General features: G+C 39.8%; 1 protein-coding gene across 3 annotated transcripts in view; it reads left to right on the top strand.

The window, feature by feature from the left end:
• The window catches only part of LOC122807296 (collagen alpha-1(VII) chain-like), a gene marked incomplete at its 5' end in the record, with an annotated part of 1,562,855 nt that overhangs the window by 1,375,820 nt on the left and 172,964 nt on the right, over positions 1-14,071 (top strand). For all 3 annotated transcript variants that reach the window (XM_044078425.1, XM_044078422.1, XM_044078423.1), the window contains 1 exon segment: positions 1,760-1,768. In XM_044078425.1, coding sequence (XP_043934360.1) covers positions 1,760-1,768 — 9 coding nt within the window.

Genomic DNA, 14,071 nt, shown 5'->3' with positions numbered 1-14,071 from the left:
AAGAATCCTGTTAAGAATGCTGTGTCCTCCAATGGGTTTGTTTACCAGTTGCTCGTGGAAGTTTTTATTTATTAAGTGTAGGGATTTTTTATCATATCCTACAATGGAGATATAGATTTCCCAGTTTACTGAAGAATAGTTGAGTTACACAAAAAATGGGAGTTTTGTAGGGCGATCATTTAGTACACTGAGGAATCTTACATGGTGAACAGGGGACAAATCTATACGTATATACACATACACACACACACACACACACACACACACACAAACGCACACACTGTTACAGTGCACTCTGTAAAATGCACATTAAGGACCTGGGTAAATGGCAGAGTTTCTGATCATGTCAACTAATTGGCTAGTGATGGTTACAGAACTGTAGGTTATATAAAAAGAATTATAAAGTCTATGAAATCTGATATGATGATATCATTGTTAGTAAGTTGCATTAAACCCAAACTAAAGTGTAGAATAACAATATGGAAATATATTAACAAAACAAGCATGAGTAAATTGGAAAAAGGACAGCAGAAATATATCAAGGGCATCTATAGATGTGAAATTTTAAGTTATTATGAAAGACTGGAATATCTCAACTTAATCAGTGTCAGAAACAGATATTTAAGGGGAGACCTTATTCAGGTATGTAGGGCATTTAAAGACAACTATTTCTTGGAATGTTTGAGGGTGTCTGAAACAGTTTTTCTAGTAATGAAAAAATCAGTCATTTCTAGTTAATGATCCTTGTACAGACATCTTAAGAAAAAAAATAGCTCACTTAGATTCCGACTGCTGTTTGTGTTACTTTTCTTTAAAAAATTTGTTTTTAACCTTACATTGTAACTCAGTATGTGTTCAGGCAGTACTGGAATGCATAACCTGTAAAATTATGTAGTTGTGGGTTCCCAAGTGATACTGATTCTGATGTCATCTTTTAAAAAACATGCTGCAGTTTTGCTAACATTGTGAAAAATGAATATTAAGCTGGTAGAACCCTGTAGTGACCAGTCATTGGCCAAGAACTAGCTACTACCATTATCAAAAGAAAACTTGTATTAATTGTGCATTGCAGAAATTGATTTAATGTCTACTTTACTATACTCATGCCTCTTAACTGCCTAGAATTTCAAAGAATGTCCAGATTTTTACTTTGTATTTTAATGTGTTCCTCATGTTTTGTTGCAAAAATTGATCAGCTCATGTCTGGAAATAGTCATGGCTCAAAATGGTCATTTATGACTACTACATTACTGCATGACCTTTAGATAAAAAAGTAAAAGTGTGTTTGCTTTTTTCTTTTATTGCTGTATCAGAGTGTGAGTTTACTTTCTTCTTCTGTTTTCTTGTGGAAGAGAACCGAGAGTAGATTACATAGCTAAGACCATTTGTATTGCTTTATGAGATAGTATAGTGGGGGGTTTCTTTATCAGGCCACTTCCTTGATCACATGGCACAGGAGGGGAGCAACTCTGGCTGTATAACGCTGTTTATCCTTAGTAATGATTGAGGGCATCATAATTAGAAGAAGACATGATCTGTAATGTGCTTAACACTGGCTATGAATAATGCTAGCTTTACCAGAAATTCAGTACGAACTATTTATTGAAGACTTTTGAACTTATTTCATTTGTGATTTGCCTGCAGTTATACTTTATTCCTTCACAGAAATGTGAGTTGTGAGCCTGTAGTCTGATTTTTGAATTTGTGGAAATTGTCTCTAAATACTGTTTTTTCTCTCTCTCTCTCTCTCTCTCTACAGCTTGTGGAGGTAAGAATTCATCCTTGATTTTTCACTTTTATTCACTGACTAGTCTGTAATCACCATTTTGTAATGAATTCCTCCTCAGACCTTTCTGTTTTACTGTGTGTCTAATCTGTAATCATTTTGTAATGAATATTGTACCTGTACAGCTAACAAGAATATTGAATTTTTAATACTCACGTACTAACCGTAAAATGCTGCATCTACTATCAGAGACTAAACACAGTAGGAGGTTCTGAAGTAAAACTGAGTGGTACTGAATAGCAGGCTAAATCCGTATTTTATTCATGTCACACTTTGTACACTATAAGGCTGTGCCACTACAGGAATCTGTATCCCATGTCAAATTTTCCAACAGCCCTAATGCAAACTGAATCATTCTCCCCACGTTGGTGTATAAAGTGAGTGTTGTCTACATATGTTGTGCTGTTTTTTACCATGTAGTAAGTCTCAGTCCTGTAAGACAATTGTCCCCTCATTGTATTTCTTCATTTGATTACCATTCCTGCCCCTTTTTTGTAACATTTGCACTGATGTCCAGTCAGTGCATGTCCAAATCCTCATCACTTGAACCCACAGCAAGTATGATTGCAGTAAGAAGATAAGGTCACTTTCTAAATACCTTTTCTAATGTCGATAGGTATTATTTAAAAAATTAATTCTTGCCATGGACAGATGAAAGGCAAAATAGTAATTACGCCTGCTTGGGCAACATATGAAGGCATTTGCACTTTTGCAGCCATTTCGTATCTAGGATAGGCACATAAATTGATTAAGTATAAAACATAGAATATCCCCAGTCCAGTTTCTCAGTGGACGTTAGTACTACAAAAAGCATAACAAAGAGTACTACTGATACTGCAGACATGGTGAGTTATACAGAAGTGCAGGCATTCAGGATTAATTAGGCAGTACTGTACAGTGGAGTAATTACATACAACTAGCCTAGTTTATACTATGTAATTTTACTTTCTTTTATACGGATCAATAAAAGTTTAGTTTTATTTACTACAAAGGTGGGTAACAGACATTTAACCCTGAGACAGTTTTCGAAGAAAATCTGGCATTCTGGTATCTAGCTGTTAATTGCTTTAATTCCTCTGAGTGTCTAAGGGTTAAACTGCTGAAAGGCACCAGATGGCAGGTATTTCTTACAAACATAAGAAAAGGCTTCACAAAATCTAGAAATTCACTTCAAAAGGAAAGCTTTCTAATGGTTACTAAACAGTTATGCTTCCAGGAACTCAAGAAAAAGCCACTCCTAGACTTACTGCCACTGGCATGAGTCTGTGTTGATGTCCCAGACAGCAGTGATTCCTACCTCTGGGGACACACTCATCTTCTCCATCTAAAGTTCACATATCCTTTCCTTCCAAATGCACGCCTAGTCTTTGAACCTGTACATGGTGTAGTCCCAGTTAATCCAGTGGCAGTTATGCTCATGCAGTCATCAGACTCTACATCTCACCTGTTTTTTGGGACCAGCTAAACAACAGCAGAAAGACAAAAATCCACAGAGGGAATTCAGGAACTACTGGCCTACTTCCAATGCTGCACAACACTGAGAAAGTACTTAAAATAGAATAGTTTCTGGTTCTGAAACAGTTCTCAGAAATTGGCAGTGACTACATGACAGTTGATAGCTATTACTCCACTGACTATTACTTCACTTTAGCTAATCTCCCCAGAATGTATAAAATAGTTGTTCAGTACTGCTGGAGAGAGGCTATCCATGGTTGTTTCTGGGTAAATGCTATCTTCATATAACTCCAGCTTACAATTTTTGGAAACCCACCAAATTTACATCTGTTTGATGTAAACTTCTGTGGACAGGACTACAGAGGAGTTGGACTTTGTCAAAAACTTCTGAACTGACTCCATAGATCATCCCCTTGAGATGCATTCATTACCATATGTGTCCGCAACTGTTTGGTACCAGTCATATACCCTTCTCTCAGTTCCCAGAAGGTCAACAAGATCTACAGAGTCTACCCAGGAAGAATGACAAACATTAAGTTAACACGAGGCCTGTTTGGAGGCTACAGTTAAATAGTAATCTCAGAGGCCCTGATAGGTCATGTTTCATGCTATTTAGAAGATATCCTGGGATATTGTCTGGGCCCATTGATGCAGTGTTCTTGGTCTTAGAAACAGCATTAAGGACCTGTTGTCTAATGATAGTAGGGGGAGTTGTATTTGATGGTATTTCCTGAGGGAAGGTTGAGGAGGAGAGTTGGGTAAAGTTTATCTTCCTATGTGGCTTTTGCAGCACTATGACTGCTAGTCAAATTGAGGTCATCAGGGTCACAGTCAGCATTACATCCAAGCTTGGATGATGCAGTTGCATGAGCTACATAACCCTTCAAGCTGTGAGATATGTAAGACAGATTCAGATATTAGTACAAAAAGATGCCTTTGTGAAACCTCAGGACACATTTGCCTCTCAGGATGCTGTTGCTGTCAATTGCTAGGAATGCAGCATTCCACTCTTTCAAGACTCATTATGCTGTGGTAAATACGATGAATGGATCAGCTGGATTCTGCTGAAGCTGATTAATGATACTGAAAACATCAATACTCATGCCACGGATGCATCCTTGATTAACTTGTCTCCCTTTAGCAGACTGCAAGAACCAATCATGAGACTGAAGGACAGAGGCTAGAAATTCACTGTGGTAAATGATATATGTTAGCCAAACAGCAACGGAGTTCACTGAGCACTCTTAGGCCCCACAATAACCCTTCTCCTAACACTCAGAACTTTCACTGCTTAAGGTAAGGGGAAGAAACACCTCATTCATTTCACCAAGTACACTGAAGAATCATTTAATATCTTAGTCAACCAGTCATCCTTTCATAATCAAAGTATATTGTCCTACAGGCAATAGATAATGATGACTAGATAAGTAATGAAATTGATAATGGAAAGGCATGTCAGGGGAGATATGTCAAAACACAGTTTCACTCTCTCCAGCATCACTTCATCTCCCAAATCAAAGGACTCAGAAAGAGCTAGTGGTCACCGTTTGTGATGTAGAGTTTAATTGTAGCAGAGAAATATTTCAGACAGGTCTGGATGTACCTGTTAAAGTCCATTTTTTTAATATGGCAGCAGCTGATAAAAGAACTGCTTGATATTCTTCACACATTGACCTTATTGGTGAGCCTTAAAATGGTAAAAAAAGTTGACCAAAAATTGAAAGAACAAAAAAGCAGACCCAGCATACTGTGTGTATTTTAATTTTTTAACACTTTCATCCTCAAATATACAATGGATTTAATCAGAAAAAACATTGCACATTTAAAAAAAACATTTAAATAGATCTGAAACATTATAACATGACCATATCATCCAATAAAATAGTACTGCTTTATAAAGTCTCTTATTTATTTATTTGTTTGTTTGTTGGTGTTTTTATTTTTTGTTAACTATGTCCTCTCCTGTTTGGCATCTACTTCTCAGAAGTCCAGGCCAACATGGAGGGACTCTGGCTGAACAAGTTCACAGACAACTGCAAGCTGAGAGCCATTAGTAACTCCCCAAATGATGTAGACATCCTACAGAAAGGCTTCACTGAGACCAATGACTGGTGTCGAAACCATGGCCTTAAGCTTAATGCCAAAAAATGCATAATGATCCCCTTTGGGAAAAACTCAGTTCCCACTAATTACCACATCAATGGGAGCCCACTGAACACTGAAGGCATTATAAGAGATCTGGGGACACAGGTTGACAGCAGCCTCTCCTTTGACCATCACATTGCCACTGTGGTCAGAAAGTCCTTCTATGTGGCACATCTCATTACCAAGGGTTTTGCATCCAGGAAGAAAGAAGTAATCATCTCTCTCTACTCTTCCCTCATTAGGCCAATCATCGAGTGTAATGCCCCATTTGGCATGTACCTAATTAGACACATGCAACTGCTAGAAAGGCCACAAAAGAACCTCATGAAGAGGATCCTAGGCCTTAAGCACATGTCCTACATGGACAGACTCAAAAAATCTCCAGCTATTCTCTGTCACATATCGTCTACTAAGAGGCGATCTCTGCTTGACTTACAAAGCCATGTCTGACCCAGCTCTGTTAAAAATGCTACAGCTAAAGAAATCTCAATCCCTCCACACCAAATGCTCCAGAGACCTCAACCTCATTACCATAATCAACAGAACATGCTGGAGGGACAGTTTCATAACCCAGAGACTGCCCATGCTCTGGAATAGTCTTCCAGTACATGTCAAGCAGAGCACCTCACTGGCCCTCTTAAAGAGAAGTCTTGATGAGTTGATGGGAAATAGAAAGTTCACCCCAGGATCTCTCCAGTGGCTCTGCTTGATAGAGGCACTGGGAACTAACATCAGGTGGCACGATGCCAAGGCACTTCTATCTGCTAGGCTTGTAAAGGCTCCAGGGCCATTAGCCTAGTACACGCCTATGAACCTATGTTAGTTCCAGTAGGTATGTCCTGTTTTCAGGAGAGACCTGAGGGTAGTATTCATAAATGCTATGCAAAGTTTATCCAGAACACTGAGAAAATTCCCAGAGGGTGGCTGATTATTGAGTATGAACATGCATATGTAAATGTTTGCTCAGTTGTAACCTGGCTCAGTGGTGCAGAAGGATAGAGCTACCTGTGATCCAAGCAACCAGGATTCAGTTAGCACTCCTGGTAGTATTGGACCCAGGCAAGGAGGGGAAGGGGTGAAGGGATATGACCCACTCATTTCTCCCAGGGGAGAGATGCATGCACTCAGGAGCATGTGGAGATGGTGCAGACTGAGGAACACACTACTCATGCTTCCCAAAAAGGGGCAGGGCTGCCTGGAGAAAATACCCCTTGCTGAAGTAAGGGGATGGCCCCCACAGTCAGCCCATTGCACAACCTTCCCCAGTGCTTTGCTGAGTGCATACACAGGGATTGGGTATAGCAAGGAAAAAGCTGATCCACTCCTGATGACTGTCTAAATGATAGTGATGGGAACAAATGAGTCTAGTAGTTGAGAGGGGTCTGATCATCAGCTGGCAGCAGAGGGAAAAATAGTTTACTCTGTTGTAAAGTATGGCTTTTTAATAAAGTGCCCCTACTCTTTTTTTCAGTAACTGACATTGGATGTTTCACATCCACCTGAGCTACCACCAACTGTCTGAATAAAGAACCTCTTCTTCTGTTCTTCTGTTCTGTTCTATTCCACAAGGATGAGATTAAGCCTTCTACACTTTCTCCATGGAGTTATGTCAACCCTAGCAAAGGCTATGAACTGTTAATGAGCTGATTCATGTGGTCCAGGTTTCATTCCCTTAGCCTCCATTTGCCTATGATGTGACTTTGAGGTAGTCACTTGCAGTACTCCTGGGATGAGGCTGAAAAGGGAACCATGTGGATCAGTGGTCTACCCTGATTAATAAAATATAAAAGAGTTGTTTTTTAATTTATCATCAACTATAATAATTTGTTGGTCTATTTTAACAGCTACTGCAAAGAGAAGGGAGGTCCTCCTTAACATGTTTAATGTGAAAAAGCTTTCTGTTTATCTGCTAGGCAGGCAAGGGTATTTCGCCTAAGGTAGGGCTGGAAAAACCCATCATGAAGCTAATCATGTCTGCATGGTTGTCTCATCGTCTCCCTTTGTTATAGGAGGAGGAGGCATATTCTACTCATGGCTCTTTTAGACCACAATCTTAGAGAGGAATTGTGGTGTCTGCTGTCTGTTTTACAGGAGTCTTGGATTTATGATTCATGTTCTGGGAAGCATCATGACTTCACAAAGCTTTATACCTTAAATGTTAAATGCAGAGCCAAGGTGAACCTTTGAAAATATGGCCTGCAGAATGCCCTGGCTTGAGTGTTTCATCCCTTTCAGGCTGACTGACAGTAGTTCAAACAAATTTTAAGAGCAGGTGGTTGAAATTGTCTTAAACAAAAAGGGTTGTTATGAAGGGAACTGCTTATAGTTTCAGATCTTCAAGAACATTTGAGATGCAGCTGTCTTCATGCACTTCCTTTATTTTACCTTAAAATCACAGAAAGGGAATCACTGTTTATCTTGGAATGTTTTCCTTTCCTCACTTTCCTATTACTCTTTGCAAAGTCCAAGAAAAATGAATAAGGTTTGGCCAGGCCCTTCTCCGAACATTTTGTGTCAATTAAATTGGGAAGGAGGATATTTTCTGAAGGACTAGCACAGTAAGGAATTGCTTAAAGTCTTTTGGCATGAAAGTGCCATCTGCTGCCTAGATAGTTTATATAAAACTTTGCTGGGAGAGATGTTATTGAACATCTGGAGTTCTGATACGTTCTTATGCAGCAATCTTTCTGGCACTTTGTGATAGCTGTATTAGTTTATGTATACTGAACAGGGAAATTGGTATGAGCTGTGTTATTGTAGAAACCTAAAGTGATGAGAAAAGGGTAGTTACCAGTCTTACTTTAGATTATTGCAGCCTCAAATATCCTTGGACACAATTTAGTTTCCCAATGTCTGAAGTCTAAGAGTAGAAGGGTGATAACATTTTTTGCGATTATTAATCATAGACTATTAATTGTACAGCCCTTGATGTCTAAAAAATGTATTAAAAATGCCATCTTAGCCCTAAAGATTTCTGGAAAAATACATTTTTCAAATCATAGATACATCCTTTATTGATGTGTCACTCTTTGGCAGCAGCTTGCAAGAAACAGTCATGTAGAGATGCTTGAAAGTCACTGTAGGGAATGCACCATATCATCCACCCATTAGGAAGTATATTAGCCATTGTTGGCATCTAGCCCACGTTTTTTCCAAATGCTGAAGGTTTCTAGGCCAGATAAAGAAACAAAAACAACTCAAAGCATTTCACCATGCAAACTGAAGAAAAGGTAGCACCTCAAGGAGTCAGTCACCCTGTTGTGATCAAGGAATGCCCTTTCAAAGAGATAGCCCTATATAAATCCCTGTGGAAAGGTGTAGGTGTTCTAAGTGACTGAGTGTTAATATCTTACAAACTGTAAGTGCTATAGGTTTGTGCTAAAAACAGTAAAATTCTTCAGAAAAAAATCATCTGTACAGAAAGTCTGATATGTTTAATTTTGAATATCAAAATGTTTTGTTAGCAAAATTATTTCCACATTCTTACATCTCAGTAATCTTACCTTCTAGATCCATAGCATCAGCAGAAAAAAACTGTGTGCCCAGTTTTCCACTTTATAATGAAGCCCTGCAGGTCAACTCTGCCCACTTTGTTCTGGACATATATATAGAAATATATAAATTTAAGTAATACTCAGAAAACTTGTAAACAATACTCTGTCCATAACATCTGGATGCCAAGTATCTGTGATAGCATTTTTTAACTACATGCTGGGTCTTAGATAACACCAAACCTGAAAATTTTTCTTGCACCATTTCTGGGATACTTATTCAGACAGGTAAACATCCATGTTGTTCATAACTGCTACTGTAAAGAATGAGTTTAACAGGCTCAGCTAGGAGTTCCAAACATAAAAAAGAAAATGGATCATTCAAAGCTAGTAACAAACTTGTGAATCAAGCAAAGGGTTCTGTCACACAAACAATGCCTGCAGCATGAACAGATAATGAAAAAGTTGTCACATCATGACACGTCACTGGCACAAGCTGAGGAAGTTTTGACCAGGCATTCTTTTTAAAATGTGACTTTTCTTTACTTTTTTTTAATGAACTGTCACTTTTATTCCCACCTTTGGTTTTGCATGCCCTAGTCAACTTTCACCACTCTCCACTTTTGTGAAGTTTGCGCTGGTTACCCATTGGTTTGTACTACTTTTAAAATTCTAATGTTGATGCATTAACTAAGTCCTGTATGAACTACGTCCCCTATCTGGAAGAGCTCCTTGTCCCTTGCATTCTTGCTAGACCATTGTGGTCCTCATTCTTGGGTCTGATTGAGGTTCACAGACTGCATTTTTACATTACATGACATTATTGCAAAAGGAAACAATAAGCCTATCTATCTACTGTTTTAAGTGGATTAACATTCGAACCACCCTCTATCCTTTCTCTCCCCTTCCCCTTTTCCTGTTTATTGCATGCCTTTGTATCAGCAAATTTCTTCTTTACCACCTATTCCAGTAATCTATTCCACTTGTCCTTCCAGCAGTCTCATGTCCCTATTCCTGTATGACCTCCAGAAATACATGCGGTAGTCAAGGGTTGTCTAACCAAAGCATTGTGGAGTGGAAGCATAACTTTTTTGCTTCTGGAGTCTAGTCACCTTAGGATACACCCCAGCATTCTGCTTGCTGCTGATTCTGCCTTTTCACTGTACTTCAAGTGTTCTTATTTAGGTATGATCACTTGCACCCAGATCCTTTTCCAGCTTTGTTGCCCTGAGTTCTGTTTCTCCCAGCAGGTACTTTACATCATGATTGTTGTGTCCAAAGGGCAGTACTTTGCATTTGTTTGAACTAAACCTCATCAGCATCTGTATGTCTGCACAGTTGTGCCACCTTTCCAAATCTTTCACTGGGCTTTCCAGCCTTCCTGCACTGCTGCGCCTATCTTTGTGTCATCAGCAGAGAGTTTGATCATGTTCTATGTTACCTCAGATATATTTTAGATATATCTAAAACAAATGCACTAAACAGTACTGGAGCTAGAACAGACCCCTGCGGTATCCCACGTCCTAATTCCTAACATCGCCTCAATTACTACGACCATCTGTGTCCTACCACGGAACCTTCAGTCTTGGTCCTATACCCCCAGCCCCTCCACATTTTCCATTAGCCTCTTCTTTGAGACAAAGTCAAAGGCCTTGCTGAAGTCTAGGTACACTGTCTTTAGGGACTTCCCTTTCATGTTCACCAGTAACATAGTCAAAAAAAATGAATCGGATTTGATTTGACAGCTCTTTCAAGCAGTGAACCCCTGTTGGTTCCTGTTGTGGAGATTGCTGTCCTTTACAAATGCTATCAGCCTCTCCCACAGGATTATCTCCATAGCATCCTCTGTTGTTGTTAAGTTAACAGGCCTGTAGTTTCACAAATTTGATTTGACAGCTCTTTCAAGCAGTGAACCCCTGTTGGTTCCTGTCGTGGAGATTGCTGTCCTTTACAAATGCTATCAGCCTCCCCCACAGGATTATCTCCATAGCATCCTCTGTTGTTGTTAAGTTAACAGGCCTGTAGTTTCACAAATTTTTTTCTGTAACCCCCCCCCACCATGCACAAGGGTACCACAGTTGCTGTCCTCCAGTCCAGTCATCTGGCACTTCTGTACTATCTACTGAAGGTCTCTTTCATGAAGAGGGTCTGCTAGCACACTTGCAGATACACACTAGAAACATCTTTTGGTCTCTCCTTTTTCTATTAAGCACCCTGCCTCTGGATACTTCTGCCTAGTGGATGAGGGAGTTACAGACCATGCTGACCAGCTTCAAGAGGTCATTGAAAATTTAGCATTTCTTACTGAGCTACAGTTGTATTATTTGTTTTCTCTGTTAATTATTGGTGCACTCTGCAGATGACTTTTAGCATGTCTGTGTGTATATTTGTCCTCACTGTGATGGTGTTTGTTTTGATCAGTGAAGGTTTAGTTAACAGAAAGAATATACACAGAAGTTGAGAACTAGTGTTATTTGGAGGTACCGACATAAAGAATCTGAAAAGTTAAAGATATTCTCCTAATTTTATTTAGTTTCAGAGAGTTAGATATTTAGAACTTACCTAGTATAATACTGGAGCCTCAAGGCAATGTCGATAACTATATATTTACCTCTGCATTGAGCCCTCAGCATTTATTTTTCATAAGTATGTTGAGGTTCACCTAAAGATGACTATTCTTTACAAAAGGGATCTTCTGCCAAGGATTGCTCAACATCCAGCCAGTATACCAAAGCCTTTGGAATGTATAGATATTATACATCATACTTACAATCCCCATGCAAGGTGTAAAGTTGTCGTACATAAGTAGTCTGAGCACCATCATTGAACATCTGTCCGAGTGCTCCTTCTTCTGTGATGGTTAATGAGCCATGCTTCAGATATGTGCCCCATTGGGGTTTCTCCTTATCTTTTCTATTTTTATTTTGGTGTGTTTGCATACCATCCAGAAAGGGAAAACGTCAGTGTGGGAGGCAGATTCCCCATGAAGACCATCATGAACAGTGTCTCTTCTATTTGGATGCTTCTCTCTGCCAAGCATTTCTCCATAAGACCATACATAGTCATCTCTAGTCTTTATCAGTTTAAGTAGAGAACCAACATCTAAAATTGTTGGCACAAGGTGCTATGGCAGAGTCTTCCCATTCTGAAGGTCAGCAGCCTGCAAAGAAAAAGGCCAAAAAACTCAGGTGTGAATTGGCTGCTGTCCTTCCTCTCCAGATGTCTCTCTCAAGGCTGGTGAAAGCCCAGAGGATTGTCCAGTTGTTGCTTCACATTCCTCTATAGTGGCCCTGTCAGAGGCCAACATGGATCTGAGTTCTCGCAAGTCCTCTGAGACTTTACAGGTATCTGCTCTAGACGTTGAGAGGAACCTCAGCTGATTATATCTGAGGAACTGAGGGGGATACACAGATCCTAGTTTGGAAAGAGGTTCCTGTTACATTGATTGAATGTCAGCAAGGGTCCAAAACTCTTAGGGTTTTTTGGGCAGCTGTCCCTCAAAAGAAAAAGCAAAAAAACAAGCATATTTCCCCTGCTGTTAAAGATCCCCAACATGAATGGCAGGATTTTATTCAGGGGTTGTTTAAGGCCTTAATGGCCCTGAAGCCACCTCAGGGAATCTCTGTACCTGCTCTTTCCTGGTCATCTACTCCTCTTAAGAGGCCCAGAGAGCAGTAGTCCTCTGAAGAGGATTTGGATTCTGAGGACGAGTAGGCATATTCTTCTCAAATCCCTTCTCCTTTGAATTATTCATCTGAAAAAGAGGATTCAGTTAGTCCAGATTCTCCCTTTGAGGAACTCTCTTTTGGCGACACTATTTCCCATATGCTGGAATATTTCAAATGGGACTGTTCTCAGGTTTCTGTTATTCAACAGAGGTGTTATGAACTCCTCTAGATGGAGTCTCCCAAACCTTCTGCTGTTCCTCCAGTCTTGGCTGCCCTCTTAGATACCAGCAGCCTCTGTTATCCCTGATTCCCAGCCTCCAATTCCCCCCAAAAAACTGAATGATTTTACAAGGTGCCTGGTGATTGCAAGTTTTTGTATAAATGTCCTTTTGCTGATCCTTCTGTAGTGTCTGTATCTTCTGACAAACCTTCTAAACTTTTGCCCTCTGCTAAACTACTTCCTTCAGATAAAGGGAGCAGAGACATGGAACATCTAGGCAAGATCTATACTGCTGCCACCCTGGCTTTTAGGGCTATTAATTGCCAGACTTATATGACCGGGGTTCTTCTTCACAAGATCGAATTACTGAAAGCTCGAAACTCATAAGATCGAGTTAAAAATCTCGAGTTTCAGTAACTCGAAATTGTGAATGGGAAGTGTAAAAATTAGATTAAGGGTTTTACTTACCTTTTTGTAGGGGGCGGGGTCCCCCTGTACTGTTCCTTCCTTAATGTGCAGGTTTCTTGACTGCACTTCAGCGGTGGAATGGAAAGTGCCCCATTGTGCGCTTATGCATATAGCACGTAATGGTACATTTCCATCTCCTTTGCTGTAGTGCAATCTCAGAGTTGGTATATTTAAGTAGGGGGGGTGTGGGAGTGCAGCAAAAACATTAGAAAAAGTGTTTTTTTCTTTCCTTTTGTGCCCCTTTACAATTTCGAGTATATGAATACTCGAGATTTTGGGCTCGGGCGTCTGCATTTTGAGTATTCATATATTCGATCTTGTGAAGGGGAACCATAACCGGCCATGTTTAAGCCCTTCCTGATTCAGAAGGGAAGGTCTTGGCCCTTTCCTTATTAGGTTTTTCCTCTCAAGTTGCTCGTCACTCTATTAAGTGTAGCCATGATGCAGCTGATACTTCATATAAGACTGCTGCATTTGGTTCTGTGTTGAGATTTTATTCTTGGCTTCTCTTCAGCCATTACCTGACATTAAAGCTAAATTGCTGGATGCCCCTCTTAATAGTAAGAACTTTTTGGCTCTGCTACTGCTGAGCTTTTTAAGTCCCTCCAGGATAAAGGCAAGGCTTTGCAAGAATTGAAACATGTTTTTGTTTCTCCCATCCCTAAATTTCAGAGAAATTATCCATCCAAATCTGCCTTTATTCTCAGACAGTCCCACCCCTCTACTTAAAGGTAAAAAATGTTCTAGGTGTGTACCACCAGTTAAGTCTACTCAGACTTCTTTTCAGAAGCCTCCTTTTCAAGATAAACCAGGTTCTATCTGGCAGTTTGCTTCCCCT

The sequence above is a fragment of the Protopterus annectens genome, chromosome 7.part0 (genome assembly GCF_019279795.1).
Source record: "Protopterus annectens isolate FY-2018-M chromosome 7.part0, PAN1.0, whole genome shotgun sequence".
Classification (NCBI taxonomy): domain Eukaryota; kingdom Metazoa; phylum Chordata; order Ceratodontiformes; family Protopteridae; genus Protopterus; species Protopterus annectens.
The sequence above is the reverse complement of the archived record's forward strand: the minus strand, read 5'-3'. Positions and strand labels throughout refer to the sequence as shown.